This window comes from Podarcis muralis, chromosome 13 (genome assembly GCF_964188315.1).
Source record: "Podarcis muralis chromosome 13, rPodMur119.hap1.1, whole genome shotgun sequence".
NCBI lineage: Eukaryota > Metazoa > Chordata > Lepidosauria > Squamata > Lacertidae > Podarcis > Podarcis muralis.
The window spans coordinates 6,238,195-6,253,259 of NC_135667.1; the positions used below are offsets into that span (position 1 = coordinate 6,238,195).

The window sequence follows — 15,065 nt, forward strand, 5'->3', positions numbered from 1 at the left end:
TGGAGGTGACCGTCGCATGGATCACTGTGGCCAGGTTGGGGCGGGAAAGGTAAGGGACCAATGCGCGGTTATAGGGAAAAGAGGGAGCAGACTGGGAAGAGAAGGTGTTGGAAACAGAAGAGGCGACAGGGCTTAGTGATCTGGGAGAGTCTGTGGCAGAGAGAAGTCCAGAATCAGAGGTAGAAGCTGAAGCAGGAGAGGAAGGGAGGCCAAGAGGCAGAGATGGAACAGGCTGGTGAAGAGCCGTGGATGTCTCCGTCTCCTGCTGCAGCAAGCTTCCCTCCCCGATGGTCTCCCAGAACCAGAAGAGAGCTGAAATGGGCAGGGCAGTGGCAGGCCATAGTCTCAGATTGCTTGGAAAAAGCTCCAGAGATGAGGGCACTTAAGACGGCTGTGGGAAGGGGGGGATTTTCCGTCTCGGCAACGGATTCGTGAGACCATACCTCCTGGGGGAGTGCTGCTGTGCCCATTAGGCCTGACGCTCAGCCAAGCCTGCAAAGATTTATGTTTGCACACTGGTACCTTGGTTCTCTGGTCCATGGGGTCACGAAGAGTCGGACTAAACGACTAAACCTTGGTTCTCAAACTTAATCCGTTCTGGGAGTCAGATCGACTCCCGGAACTGTTGGAAAACCAAGACACGGCTTCCGTTCGGCTGCGGGAGCTTCCTGCACTCAAGCAGAAGTCGTGTCGGACATCCGGCTTCCCAAAAACGTTCGCAAACCGGAACACTCGCTTCCGGGTTTGCGGCGTTCGGGAGCCGATTTTTTCGGGAGCCAAGCCATTCGAGAACCAAGGAACCACTGCACTAACAATCTCCAACTTTGGCAATGTGATTTGCTGCCAGCTTTGACACGGGTGGCGCTGTGGGTTAAACCACGGAGCCTAGAGCTTGTCGATCAGAAGGTCGGCGGTTCGAATCCCTGCGACGGGGTGAGCTCCCGTTGCTCGGTCCCTGCTCCTGCCAACCTAGCAGTTCGAAAGCACGTCAAAATGCAAGTAGATAAATAGGTACCGCTCCGGCAGGAAGGTAAACGGCGTTTCCATATGCCGCTCTGGTTCGCCAGAAGCGGCTTAGTCCTGCTGGCCACATGACCCGGAAGCTGTACGCCGGCTCCCTCGGCCAGTAAAGCGAGGTGAGTGCTGCAACCCCAGAGTCGTCTGCGACTGAACCTAATGGTCAGGGGTCCCTAAGGGTCAGGGGTACCTTCTCTTTGATGAGGACGTGCCTCTTGGTTTCGGACCAAGTCCCAGCATGCCTTGGGATTCTCCCTTCAGTGGGCGGCATGCCTCTTCCATGTTCAATCCCAGAATTCCCTGGGCTCACTGGCCTCCCAGCATGCCTTGGGCTTCTCCCTTCAGTGGGCGGCATGCCTCTTCCACATTCAATCCCAGAATTCCCTGGGCTCGCTCTGGCCTCCCAGCATGCCTTGGGCTTCTCCCTTCAGTGGGCGGCATGCCTCTTCCACGTTCAATCCCAGAATTCCCTGGGTTCTCTCTGGCCTCCCAGCATGCCTTGGGCTTCTCCCTCCTGAGGCTGGTCCTGCCTTGCCCTCTCAGGAGAGACCCCTATTGGGGTCACCCCTTGCCCTCCTTTCTCTCCCAGCATCCCCCTCTTCTCATGTGGGTCTCTGTCTCTCCTCAAAACAGGTGGTGGACATGCTGGCATTGCACCTTCCCCCGGAGAAGCTGTTCCCCCAGCTGGTGAGTTGTTCCTGGCAACGTTAAGAGTGGAATTGGAAAACAAGGTGCCAACCACAAGGCTGGGCTGTGTTTTGGGTAATTTCGCAGATGGTAAAATACTTTCTCTTCATTCCAAGATGAGGATAATTAATCAAATACACGGTAAAAAAATAGGAATACTCAAACTGAAACCGTAATGAGGTGGAAGGAAGTCAACAACACAATAAACTGGAAAAGGATTCAACCCAAAACGAAAGTTCTAATGTACAAACAACACCAACATTGGTTTGAACTTCTTTTCTTAGATATTGCATTGTATAACTGCGTTAGTATATAAATCTTAAGATTTCTTAATAATTTCATTATACATAAGTCAAGATCTAGGTCAGTATAAGGACAATTATTGTAAGACAGAGATAGGCAAACACGCTCTCCAGAAGTTTTGAGACTACAATTCCCATCATCCCCGACCACTGGTCCTGTTAGCTAGGGATGATGGGAGTTGTAGTCCCAAAACATCTGGAGGGCCGAGTTTGCCTATGCCTGTTGTAAGACTACTTTATCTTTATTCTTTTCTTTTTAATGTATGCCTTTTATTTTTGTTTGTTATGTATGTTTTTGCTAATAATATATATATGGAGAGAGAGGAATTAGAAATAAAAAGGGCAGAATTTTGAGGCGGTATTTTTAAAACTCGCGTCTTCCTCCTCCCCAGACGCCTCTGATGGAGCCGGCACTTCTGAGCACGAACCCTTACCACCGCAAAGCTGGCCTCATGTGCTTGGCGGTCCTGGCCGAAGGCTGCGGGGACCACATCAGACACAAGTACGTACTGCGGGGTGACATTTTTTGGGGGTGCCTCGCCGCTGAGACGCCTGCTGGTTTCTTGCAGTGTGTTTGCTGTTCCCTCTCAAATGTTGGGGTTCGCCTGCCGGGCTTTTCGGTTTAGAGAAAAGGCGTGTTAAAAGAGATGGGATAGAGAGTTCTGTGAAAATTACTGTATTTTTTGCTCCATAAGACGCACTTTTTTCCTTCTAAAAAGAAAGGGGAAATGCCTGTGCATCTTATGGAGCGAATGCCATGGCTCCCGTCAGTCAAGCAAAGCGAGAGCCACTTCCAGGGCTTCAGTCCCGCTTTGCGCGGTTCTCCCTTTGCTTGCTTTACAGCGAGCCGGGAGGAGGCAGGCGATTCAGAGCCGGCAGGCACTTTTAAAAGCGGTGCCTAGCCACCAACAGCTGCAGCAGCCTCAGCTAGCAAAGGTCCGCGCGCTCCCTAAACGGAGCAATGAGGCTGCAGAGGGATGGCAGGGCACAGGAGGGGTTGGATCGGGAAGGATAAAATTTAAGCAGTCGGCAGCAAAAAAACCCCAACCTCGAGCTCTGAGCCACAAGCGCAGTGAAAGTCAGGAGGTAAAATAGGAAGGTTGCTGAGGATGGGAGGGCACAGGATGAGGGAGGGGGGAAAATTACGCAAATCCCCCAGCGTCTCAGCTGATCTGCTGGCTCCTTGAGCATGCACACTAAGCAAACTTGCAGCCCCTGTCCCTCTCAGTCTCACTCTGATATACTAATAATAATAATAATAATAATAATAATAATAATAATAATAATAATAATAATTTTTTATTTATACCCCGCCCTCCCCAGCCAAGGTCGGGCTCAGAGCGGCTTACAAGCAATAATAAAAACAAGATGAATGATTACAACTTAAAAACAAAAATAAAATACAACATTAAAATAATGGAACATTAAAATGTAGCCTCATTGCAGGAGGAGAAGGAAAAGAAAAAAGAAAGAGAGGGAGGGAGGGAATCAAATGGGCTCCAAGCCAAAGGCCAGGCGGAAAAACTCTGTCTTACCGGCCCTGCGGAAAGAGATCAGATCCCGCAGGGCCCTGGTCTCATGAGACAGAGCGTTCCACCGCCTCGCTGCAGCATTCTGTACCGTTTCAGTAGTTTATTAAGTAGTTTAGTACAGAATATTTTCCCCATTTTATGGAGCGAAAAATACAGTACACGTGGCGTACAGAGAGAGAGCGGGAAAGGAAGGAAGTTTTTCTCCCTCTCTCGTAACACGCTGGGCCCCCAGACAAAACTAAATGTTGGGGGCTTATCAGGACAGGCATTTAAAAGAAAGTACTTTTTTAATATATAAATACTTTTTAATTAAATTTTCTGTTTTACAATTTAGAATATTAATTTAAACAACCTTAAAATATCAGAAACTTCCCTTCTTCTCTTTCCATGGTTCATTTTGCATATCATAAATCTCTGCATATTGCATATAAACTAAACCATTCAGTTATCCATTATTACATCCATCAAAATTTATTTACACTGTTGAATTTATCTCAATGCTGCCAAAGTTTTAAAGTGTACATAATTTTTCCCCATATATTCAATAAACATTTTCCAATCTTCTTTAAATGTATGTTCGTCTTGTTCTCTTATTCTGTATGTTAAGTCTGCAAGCTGCGCATATTCCATCAGTTTAAGTTGCCATTCTTCTTTAGCTGGGACCTCTCTCATTTTCCATTTTTGGGTTAACAAAACACAGGCCGCAGTAGTGGCATACATATATATATTTTTTGGAAACCTGGGAATTTCCATCTGATCCCCAACAAAAAGGACTCTGGGGTTTGTTTGTTTTTTGGAAAAGTACTTTTAAATGTTTTCCCCCCAATTCATTATAAATTATTTCCCAATACTCTTTTACCCTTTTATGGGTCCACCCCATATGAAAGAACGGTACATATGCAACGGTTCACAAGAAAGTACTTCTTTACACAGTGCACAGCTAAACTGTGGAACTCACTGCCACTGTTAACAAACTACAGTTCCCAGGATTCTTTGGGGGGAGGGAATCGTGTGGTGGGGATTTAAGCTTCCTCTCACTCTTCCTCTGAAATGCAGATAGCCAGCCCTGTTTTAATGCTGTTCTGTCTGAATCTGGACTGCCACAGATCTCCCTGTTAGTATTCCTGCTCCGTGATTGCAGTCATGGGATTTTTGTCTATCACATGACGGTATATGTTTTGACTCCACAGAGTGGGAAGTGATGGAGACAGGAGGTTTGTGTTACTGTGTTCTGTGAAGTGGGACTATTGTCCTTTGTTCTTTCTCTCTTTGCTGTCTGATGCTAGAGAGAGAGGGAGCCATGTTGCAGTGCTCCGGGTGTGTTGATATGTCAATAAAGCAGATTAGCCAAAATGCTGAGTTGCTGAGGTCTGTCACGCGCATGATGCGCAAACTCTGCAGATCCCTAAATGTGCCGGTGTCGGTTGGCATCGGTCGCTGTGATGTTCGGGATGAAGAAAGCTTATGAAGCTCCCGAACGATCGACCAGGAGGGAGAGAACATGCCAGTCGGGCATGTGTCTCTACCAGGGTCCTACTGGAGAGTAGGCTGAACTCCTGACACTCCCATCTCTCTCTCTCTCTCTCTGTGTGTGTGTGTGTGTGTGTGTGCAGTGGTACCTCGGGTTACATATGCTTCAGGTTACAGACTCCGCTAACCCAGAAATAGTACCTTGGGTTAAGAACTTTGCTTCAGGTTGAGAACAGAAATCGTGCAGCGGCGGCACGGCAGCAACAGGAGGCCCCATTAGCTAAAGAGGTGCTTCAGGTTAAGAACAGATTCAGGTTAAGAACAGACCTCCGGAACGAATTAAGTTCTTAACCCGAGGTACCACTGTATTTGAGGCAGATCTCAGCTGACACTTGAGCAAACCAAGACTAACCTTGAGCTAACCGTCCCCTTGCAGGCACCTCCAGCCCATGCTACAAGTGGTGTGCCGGGCGCTGTCGGACGAGAGCCAGGTGGTGCGTAACGCGGCCCTTTTTGCCCTGGGCCAGTTCTCTGAGAACCTGCAGGTGAGTCACGTTCGGGGATCACTGGGTAGGGGGCCAGGATCGGAGGAGCTCGGGACAAGCAGGGCCCCACCAGTCTCCCTTGGCCTGTTAGGATATAGTTCCATTCCGCCTTAAAAGGGTCAGTCCTGACTGTTGTGCATCCCATGCCTGTTTACTTCCAGCGCAGTCTGCTGGGAACTTCCATTGCATGTTGCTTTTGCTATACAGTGGTACCTCGAGTTACATATGCTTCAGGTTACAGACTCCGCTAACCCAGAAATAGTACCTTGGGTTAAGAACTTTGCTTCAGGATGAGAACAGAAATCGTGCTCCGGCGGCACGGCGGCAGCAGGAGACCCCATTAGCTAAAGTGGTGCTTCAGGTTAAGAACCGTTTCAGGTTAAGAACAGACCTCCGGAACAAATTAAGTACTTAACCCGAGGTACCACAATATATGGATGTGAGTGCTTTACTGCTGTTTTGCTGGACACGAAGGGAAGCAGACATGTTTTCCTCTGTCCCTGAACAATGCTGAATAAAATGCTGTACATTATACTTACACATTTCTCTGTCCGCCTCTTCTACTGTGAGAAGATTTAAGCAGTCTGCTGACAGAGCATGCACGGGTCTCTAAATGTATCTGAGGCTCGTGTCGTTAATTGATGCTGTTCCAAGGCAGACCGGCTGCTGGCCAGTGCATAGCTGTCAAGCGTCCCTTATTTGGCAGGACAGTCCCTTATCCCAGCGCCGTGTCCCGCTGCCGTCCCTTATTGCTGATGTCCCTTAAATTTCCCGGGTTTCAAAGGAAGCAGCTCCTCTCCCTCCCTCCCTGCCAGCCAGGGAGGAGGGAGGCTCCAACTGTGTTGCTTGGCTGCGTTGCTCACCCAATAAGGTGTCTAAGAACGACTGGGGGGTGGAGCTTGCATGCCTTGTGCCGATCAAATCGGCCGCATTGCCTAGGGACTCACCTTTGCTCAGCGCTTCCCAGCGGAGAGGGGACGGTGGTTTTCCTTGAGGCTTGAGGCTTCGTTTGGCTGCTGGCTGGGCTTTCTGCCTTTGGCTCGGAGGGGCTCAGAAGTTGAACACACCTGTGCTTGGAAAATCCCTTATTTTGGCTGCTGATCCCTTAGTTTTGAGGCTGCTGGTCCCTTATTTTCAAATCCGTAAGTTGACAGCTATGGGCCGGAGGCTGGAGCTGGGGGCCTGCCTGATGCCCCCGTCTTCCCGGTAGTATCCCAACATGGCCAGGCCCCCACCTGCCAGCCTTCTTACTTCCAACCAGCCTGGCAAGTAGGGTGGGGGGTGGACCCTGTCTGCTCCTTCCCCCTTAGTCACCCTGTGGCTCTTGCGCAACTTGGCAGAGGGGAAGATGCGCCAAAAGGAGGGTTTATTGGCTCCACCTTGTGGAGGTCCGGTACACTTCCACTGCTCTCAGCTTCCCAGACTTGTAGCAGAGCGAGCACAGCTTGTGCTGCTTTGTGTGTAAGCATGCAGAAGCATAGCTGTGAACTTTCAGATTTGAAAATAAGGGATCAGCAGCCTCACCTGTCCTGCGGACAGTCTACGGGTTATCTAACAATCCAGGATAGCAGCGGGAAACGGCGCTGGAATAAGGGAATTTCCCACAAAAAAAGGGAAGGTTGACAGCTATGTGCAGAAGACAGAGTCCATACGCTGTTTGTCTAATCTAAACAGCTTTACTGTATGTAAAGCAAAAAAACAAACCATCGGAAGCAGCAGACATTTCTTCTTCCTTGTCTCAGCAGAAAAACAGGCCCTGCAATCTAGGTATTTTTCACACACCTGTCATTGGCTCTGGCTGTGCCCGTCAACGGCTCTTGCCCCGCCTCTGCTTGCCATTGGCAGTCTTCCTGCTTTCCGTCCCACCAGTTCCAATGGGCGGCAGCCCACTGCTGGTCAGGAAGAAATTTTACACACCCCCAAGACACCGTTAGGGACACGGGTGGCGCTGTGGGTTAAACCACAGAGCCTAGGACTTGCCGATCAGAAGGTTGGCGGTTCGAATCCCCGCGACTTGGTGAGCTCCCGTTGCTTGGTCCCTGCTCCTGCCAACCTAGCAGTTCGAAAGCACGTCAAAGTGCAAGTAGATAAATAGGTACCGCTCCGGCGGGAAGGTAAACGGCGTTTCCGTGTGCTGCTCTGGTTCGCTAGAAGTGGTTTAGTCCTGCTGGCCACATGACCCGGAAGCTGTACGCCGGCTCCCTCGGCCAATAAAGCAAGATGAGCGCCGCAACCCCAGAGTTGGTTACGACTGGACCTAATGGTCAGGGGTCCCTTTACCTTTTTAAGACACTGTTGGCATCTGTCTCTCTTTTGAGACAATGGAGTGTGCCTCCTGTCACCCATTCTTAAGAGGAAACTTTGCTCGGACGGTGGCAGAGCCCCATGCCCGCAAACTGGCAAATTCTAGCCCTGAGCCCATTTACAGTGGTACCTTGGTTGTCAGTTGGCTTGGCTCCCAAACGCCACAAACCCGGAAGTAAGTCTTCCGGTTTGCAGATGTTTTTTGGAAGCTGGATGTCTGACGCTGCTTCCGATTGAGTGCAGGAAGATCCTGCAGCCAGTCGGAAAGCAGTGTCTTGGTTTTTGAATGGTTCCGGGACTCGAACGGACTACCGGAACGGATTAAGTTCGACAACCAAGGTCCCACTGTATTGTGAAAACTCTTGACTGCAGCCTTGGCTGAAAAACTGAGAGGAAAGAGTAGATAAGCTTTTTATTTCATAGGTTGAGAGTTTGTGCTTCTGTATCCCAGCGATTTGCCGATGCTAAAAATGAAATAAAAACCACCCCAAATAAAAAAAATGCACTCTGCTTTTTGCAGTTTATCAGTGTGGTCAAATTTGTTGGAGATGCACAAAAACTAACCTTCCCCCTCACCCAGTTTTAAAGGAAAATTGTCAGGTTTCTGAGGTTACTGAGAGAACCAGTGTGTGTCTTTAAAAGGGGGGGGAAAGGAGCAACTTTTCCCTCTGTGTTTCCACTCCTGTCTCTCTCCCCCAAGCCTGACATCGCCCGCTACTCCGATGACATCATGCCTCTGCTTCTGCGCTACTTGGAAGGCGTCCAGTTGGCTCACACGAGTCACATGGCCAAAGCTTACTACGCCCTGGAGAACTTTGTGGAGAACCTGGGTGAGGATTCCTGACCGGTTGGGCCGGCTTTTTCCAACCCCACCCCCTCCGTTCCCGCCCTGAACCCTGAGCATGCAAATCCCATGACTTAGGCCACGTTCGCCCCTTGTGTTTAAAGCACTGCCGTGACACTTTAAACAGCCACAGCTTCCCCCAAAGAATTCTGGGAGCTGTAGTTTGCCAAGGGCGCTAAGGGAAGGCCCCCTATTCCCCTCGAGAGCTACAATTCCCGGGGGGGTTAATGATCAGTCCCTCGTGCCAGAGCACTCTGGGAATTGTAGTTCTGTGAGGGGAATTGTGGGGCAGGGACTCTCCGAACAGCTCTTGGGACCCTTAATGAACTACAGTTCCCAGGATTCTTTGAGGGGGGAACCAGGGCTGTTTAAAAGCGTGTTTTAGCCGGTCTTGGCTGGGGAGGGCGGGGTATAAACAAATTTTATTTTATTATTATTATTATTATTATTATTATTATTATTATTATTATTATTAATACAATTCTATGATTCTATGTTCCCCTATCACCCCATCACCATTTCTCTCTCTCTCTCTCTCTCTCTCTCACTCATATATCGGTCCTTTTTTCTTCCTTGCAGAAGGCAAGATCTCCCCCTACCTCCCGGCCCTGATGGAGCGGATGTTGGCTACCTTGAGCTCCCCTGGCAGCCCCCGCGTCAAGGAGCTGGCGGTTAGCGCCATCGGGGCCATAGGTATGCGCATGCCTGGAGGTGGACCCTTGGCCTTGAATCTTGGAGAAGACAGATCAGACACTGTATTATAATTGGGGGGGGGGGGTAGCGTCCCTGGAAGAAGGAAGCCCCATTCATTGTACCCACCACCAGCCAATGATCCTTGGGATCACGGAGGGGGTTGCTAGTGGGCTCACGAAGATGAAACCCTGAGCTTCGTCGGAAGGGCAGTCCCGGGCGCCATTTGTCGAGGCCTGTGGTGGTGCGGAAATGTCTGTTCCGCCCAGGTAGCAAGCAGAATTAATCGTCGCGGGAGCAGGTGATGGAGAGAGACCGCCAGGTGCATAAATTCCTACCAAATACACATTCTCCCCCGAAGTTTACCGTATTTTTCGCTCTATAGGAAGCACCGGACCATTGGAGGGGGAGAACAGGGGAAAAAAAATTCTCTCCCTCTCTGCTCAGCGCCCCTTCAGCGAAGCGGCAGGAGAAACGGAGCCCCTTCCATTTCTCCTCCCGCTTGGCTGAAGGGGCGCTGCGCAGAGAGGGAAAGCTGTTCAGCGCCTCTCCAGCGAAGCGAAGCCTGGAGAGCAAGAGGGATCGGTGTGCACCAACCCCTCTCACTCTCCAGGCTTCAGGCGGCTATCCACAAGCCTTTGGAGCGCGGCGGGAGTTTGCACTGTGCTCCAGGGGCTTCAGGCTTCAGACGGCCATCTGCAAGCCTTCAGAGCGCGGCGGGAACTCCTGCCGCACTCCGAAGGCTAGCGGATAGCTGCCTGAAGCCCCCGGAGTGCAGCAGGAGTTCCCTGCACTCTGGGGGCTTCAGGCAGCTTCAGCGAAAGCAGCGCGAAACCTCCAGCGTGCGGGGGGAGCTCTCCCTCTGCGCTTCGGAGGCTTCGCGTTGCTATCGCTGAAGCCGAGGAGCCTGCATTCACTCCATAGGACGCACACACATTTCCCCTTCATTTTTGGAGTGGAAAAAGTGCGTCCTATAGACCGAAAAATACGGTAGTTTGGACTATTAACATTCTCCCTTTTCTTGTCTTTGTTAATCAGTTTGGGCTCTAGTGCTGGTTTAATGTAAAAGACTACACCTCGTTTTTTGGTATCATCAGCAGTGATAAAATCCATCCCTAATTTTTTATTTATTAGGACTCTCTGATATTTTTTTGCTATATGTGTCTCTTGTAGGCAAATTACCGTATTTTTCGCTGCATAAGACACACTTTTTTCTTCCTAAAAAGTAAGGGGAAATGTCTGTGTGCCTTATGGAGCGAATGCGTGGTCCCTGGAGCCGAATTGCCCAGGGGCAAAAAGCAGATGGCGTTTGTTGTTTTTTTAAAAGAAGGAAGTGGGTGTTGAAACAAAGCCGCTGATCGGCAAGTGATTGGGAGGGAGATAAGGGACTCTAGCGATAAAGGAGGCTGCCTGGGAGGGGGGAGGTAAAGGCAGCGAACTTGCAAGGAGAGGAAACAGGAAGACTAAAGCAATAAGGAGAGAAATTAGAAGAAAAGGAGGAGCAAAAAACTGCTCCAGGTAAGGAAAGTCACTAAGGCAAACAAAAGGGAAGGGAGTGTTGAAAGGAAGCAGCTGATTGGTAAGGGATCGGGAGGGAGATAAGGGATGCTAGCGATAAAGGAGGCTGCCTGGGGGGGGGATGTAAAAGCCCATGGATCCTCAGGATTTTTACATCGGGTCACCCCAAATTCACCATCAGATCACATAGCATGTCCATGGCTGCAGCCTGCACCAAAAAAATCACGCGTCCACTGTTTCGTGGGGCCGCAATGGCACAAAAACGTGGTTACAAAGCACTGCACCTTTTTCTTCTTGTTGTGCTAACCGTTCCGTTGCCAGCCTTTGCTTTTCCAGAGGGGTATTTTGGGGCAGGTGCCTATCAGAATTAAGTGGGTGGCGCCTTGGCACACAAACACAGCCTAGATCTGGCAGGATCTGGAAATTCTGGGTCCGTTCCCTGGGCACAAAGCTTACCCTCCTCTCTCCAGCCCAGGCCGCCCGGGGATCCCTCTTGCCATACTTCCAAGCGATCATGGATCACCTGACAGCGTACCTGCTCACCACCCGGGAGGATCTCAGGCCGGTCCAGATCCAGTCTGTGGGTAAGCGAGATTTTCCCCCCACCCCCTTTCTCTCTTCAAAGTTTGTTGTTGTTTCATCGTTTAGTTGTGTCCAACTCTTCGTGACCCCCTGGACCAGAGCATGCCAGGCACTCCTGTCTTCTACTGCCTCCCGCAGTTTGCTCAAACTCATGCTGGTAGCTTCGAGAACACTGTCCCACCATCTCGTCCTCTGTCGTCCCCGTCTCCTTGTGCCCTCCATCTTTCCCAACATCAGGGTCTTTTCCGGGGAGTCTTCTCTTCTCATGAGGTGGCCAAAGTCTTGGAGCCTCAGCTTCACGATCTGTCCTTCCAGTGAGCACTCAGGGCTGATTTCCTTCAGAATGGAGAGAGAGGTTTGATCTTCTTGCAGTTCATGGGACTCTCAAGAGTCTCCTCCAGCACCAGAATTCAAAAGCATCCATTCTTCGGCCATCAGCCTTTTTTATGGTCCAGCTCTCACTTCCATACATTACTACTGGGAAAACCATAGCTTTAACTATATGGACCTTTATCCGCAAGGCGATGTCTCTGCTTTTTAAGATGCTGTCTAGGTTTGCCATTGCAATTTTGAGCTGGTCACACTTTGTGGTCCTGTTGAACTTGTTGTGACTGGCTTCTGAGCCAACCCGCTTTAGGGATCATGAAGGGAAAGAGAAATAAGCAAGGGTCTGTTTACAGGTTTAGCTCAGTCAATAGAGCCCAAGGCTTGGGCTTGGGTTTGAGCTTCACTTCAGGGGAAAGCTTCCCTCGTTGCAGGGAGTTGGACTCAATGACCCCTAGGGGTCCCTTCCAACTCGACAAATCTGTGCTCATTCTCTTTGCCCAAGAAGGGAGCGTTTTAAAGCTCCATTTAATTGCTGGCTCATTTCTGAGGTCTCCTCTGAGCGTTTGAAATCACCCTCAACAGGGTTTCTTAAGCAGCTACGTGATACGGAAATTCAACAGGCAGAGCTTCTTCCCAAGGAATAATAATAATAATAATAATAATTTTATTTATACCCCGCCCATCTGGCTGTGTCTCCCCAGCCACCGTGGGCGGCTTCCAACAAAGTATTAAAATACAGTGCTCTGTTAAACATTAAAAGCTTCCCTAAACAGGGCTGCCTTCAGAAAGCCTTCCCGGTTGAATTTCGGGTTGTTACGACACAGCTGCTAAAAATAACAAAGCCTGCCTTGAGAGTCAAGATGGCAAACCTGTCAAAGCGCCCACTTGGAATAGCTGGGTAATTTAGTTTTCCTCACGAACGCTGGCTCGATGGTCAGCAGGCACAGGGTTGGGTATAAACCGCTATAATTGCTATTAACGGGGGAATGCGGAGCAGGTGGGGAACGCTGCCATTTCCCAGAAGCCTCTGCTGCTCACGCCCCGCCCTCTGCTTCCCCCGCAGAGACACTGGCCGTCCTCGCCAGTGTCATGGACAGGGAGGTCTTTCTGCCGCTGGCCAACAAATGCTGCCAGCTCGGGCTGGAGCTGTGCGACAAAGTGGACGATCCGGACTTGAGGAGGTGCACGTAAGTCAAACCAGGCGGCGTCCGCTCCCGATGGGAATGTTAGGACCCAGCATCCTCCTCGCAGCTGACATTGGTGGAGATTTGTAGTGGAAGGTTTTTGGGGAAGGGGCCTGTTGCTTGAGAGTTGAATTCAGAATAATAATAATAATATAATTTATTATTTATACCCCGCCCATCTGGCTGGGTTTCCCCAGCCACTCTGGGCGGCTTCCAACAAAACACTAAAATACAATAACCTATTAAACATTAAAAGCTTCCCTAAACAGGGCTGCCTTCAGCTGTCTTCTAAAAGTTTGGTAGTTATTTTTCTCTTTGACATCTGGTGGGAGGGCGTTCCACAGGGCGGGTGCCACCACCGAGAAGGCCCTCTGCCCAGTTCCCTGTAACCTCACTTCTCACAGGGAGGGAACCGCCAGAAGGCCCTTGGTGCTGGACCTCAGTGTCCGGGCAGAACGATGGAGGTGGAGATGCTCCTTCAGGTATACTGGACCGAGGCCTTTTAGCATCAGAAAGCCACGGGTTCAATCCCCGTTATACGAAACTGTACTGCGCTGTTTGGTTGACTCAGTTATTTATCTGCCGCCTTTCCACAACGAGAGACAGCCAGAGCGTCGCTGACAGGCGCCCGCTTCTTATCAAAGTGCAAAACTTTGAAGGGCGGAGGGCAAAGAAGCAGTTTACAAAGCGGATCGAGGAATGCGAAGGAGAGCAAAAACAGGCGGTTTAGCAAGCATGGAATGAATCCAGCATTGCAGAAGATGTCATCTGGGCCACCTCCACGTCGTACGTTTGAAGCAAGATTATATCATGGCTGCCCTCCCCAAGAATTCTGGGAGCTGTAGTTTGCCAAGGGTGCTGAGAGTTGCTAGGAGATTCCTGCCCCCCCCCCCCCGTTCTCCTCGCACAACTACATTTCCCAGAGTTCCCTGCGCAAAGGGATTGATGGCTGAACCACTCTGGGAATTGTAGTTCTCTGAGGGGAACAGGCAAAAAGTTGAGGCTTAAATGGTTAAAGTGAGAGTGAAAGTTGGGGAAGAAGAAGAAGAATTTTATTATTTGTACCCCACCCATCTGGCTGGGTTTCCCCAGCCACGTGGGAAGACCACAAGAGCCAGGGTTATGTGATAAATGGCACAAGCCGGCCTTCACCTCAGATGTTTGGGACTACAACTCCCATCATCCCCCAGCCAGCACAGCTGGTGACTCCTGAGTTATAGATGCATTTATCCCCTTTTGGGAGAAGCCTCTCTGCCGCTATCGATCATACGCCCTTGGGATGTTGGGGGATGATTGGAGTCGTCGTAAAAATATATTGGAGGCTGGCAAAAAAGCAACACTCTTGGCAGTGAATTTTGGGGTTTCTGGCCAAGAGAGGCCTGCTTTGCATCTGCCACCTCAACCTGTTTTAAAATGGAGGCCAGTGAGATAATAATAATAATAATAATAATAATAATAATAATAATAATAATAATTTATTTATACCCTGCCCATCTGGCTGAGTCTCCCCAGCCACTCTGGGCGGCTCCCAATCAGTGTTAAAAACAGTACAGTGTTACATATTAAAAACTTCCCTGAACAGGGCTGCCTTAAGATGTCTTCTGAATGTCAGGTAGTTATTTATCGCTTTGACATGTGATGGGAGGGCGTTCCACAGGGCAGGCGCCACTACCGAGAAGGCCCTCTGCCTGGTTCCCTGTAGCTTTGCTTCTCGCAATGAGGGAACTGCCAGAAGGCCCTCGGCGCTGGATCTCAGTGTCTGGGCTGAACGATGGGGGTGGAGACGCTCCTTCAGGTATACTGGGCCTTTGAGGCCGTTTGAAATCGCCCTCAACAGGGTTTCTTAAGCAGCTACGTGATACGGAAATTCAACAGGCAGAGCTTCCTTCCAAGGAAAAATAATAATAATAATAATAATAATAATAAAAATAAAAATAAAATATATATATATTATTTATACCCCGCCCATCTGGCTGGGTCTCCCCAGCCACCGTGGGCAGCTTCCAACAAAGTATTAAAATACAGTGCTCTGTTAAACATTAAAAGCTTCCATAAACAGGGCT

General features: G+C 49.8%; 1 protein-coding gene across 1 annotated transcript in view; it reads left to right on the top strand.

Annotated features, from left to right (window-relative positions):
* The window catches only part of IPO4 (importin 4), a 51,394-nt gene that overhangs the window by 13,566 nt on the left and 22,763 nt on the right, over positions 1-15,065 (top strand). The window contains exons 11-17 of the mRNA XM_028702102.2: positions 1,651-1,704; positions 2,399-2,508; positions 5,445-5,553; positions 8,558-8,687; positions 9,281-9,394; positions 11,380-11,493; positions 12,882-13,005. Coding sequence (XP_028557935.2) covers positions 1,651-1,704; positions 2,399-2,508; positions 5,445-5,553; positions 8,558-8,687; positions 9,281-9,394; positions 11,380-11,493; positions 12,882-13,005 — 755 coding nt within the window. The remainder of the gene's footprint in view (positions 1-1,650; positions 1,705-2,398; positions 2,509-5,444; positions 5,554-8,557; positions 8,688-9,280; positions 9,395-11,379; positions 11,494-12,881; positions 13,006-15,065) is intronic.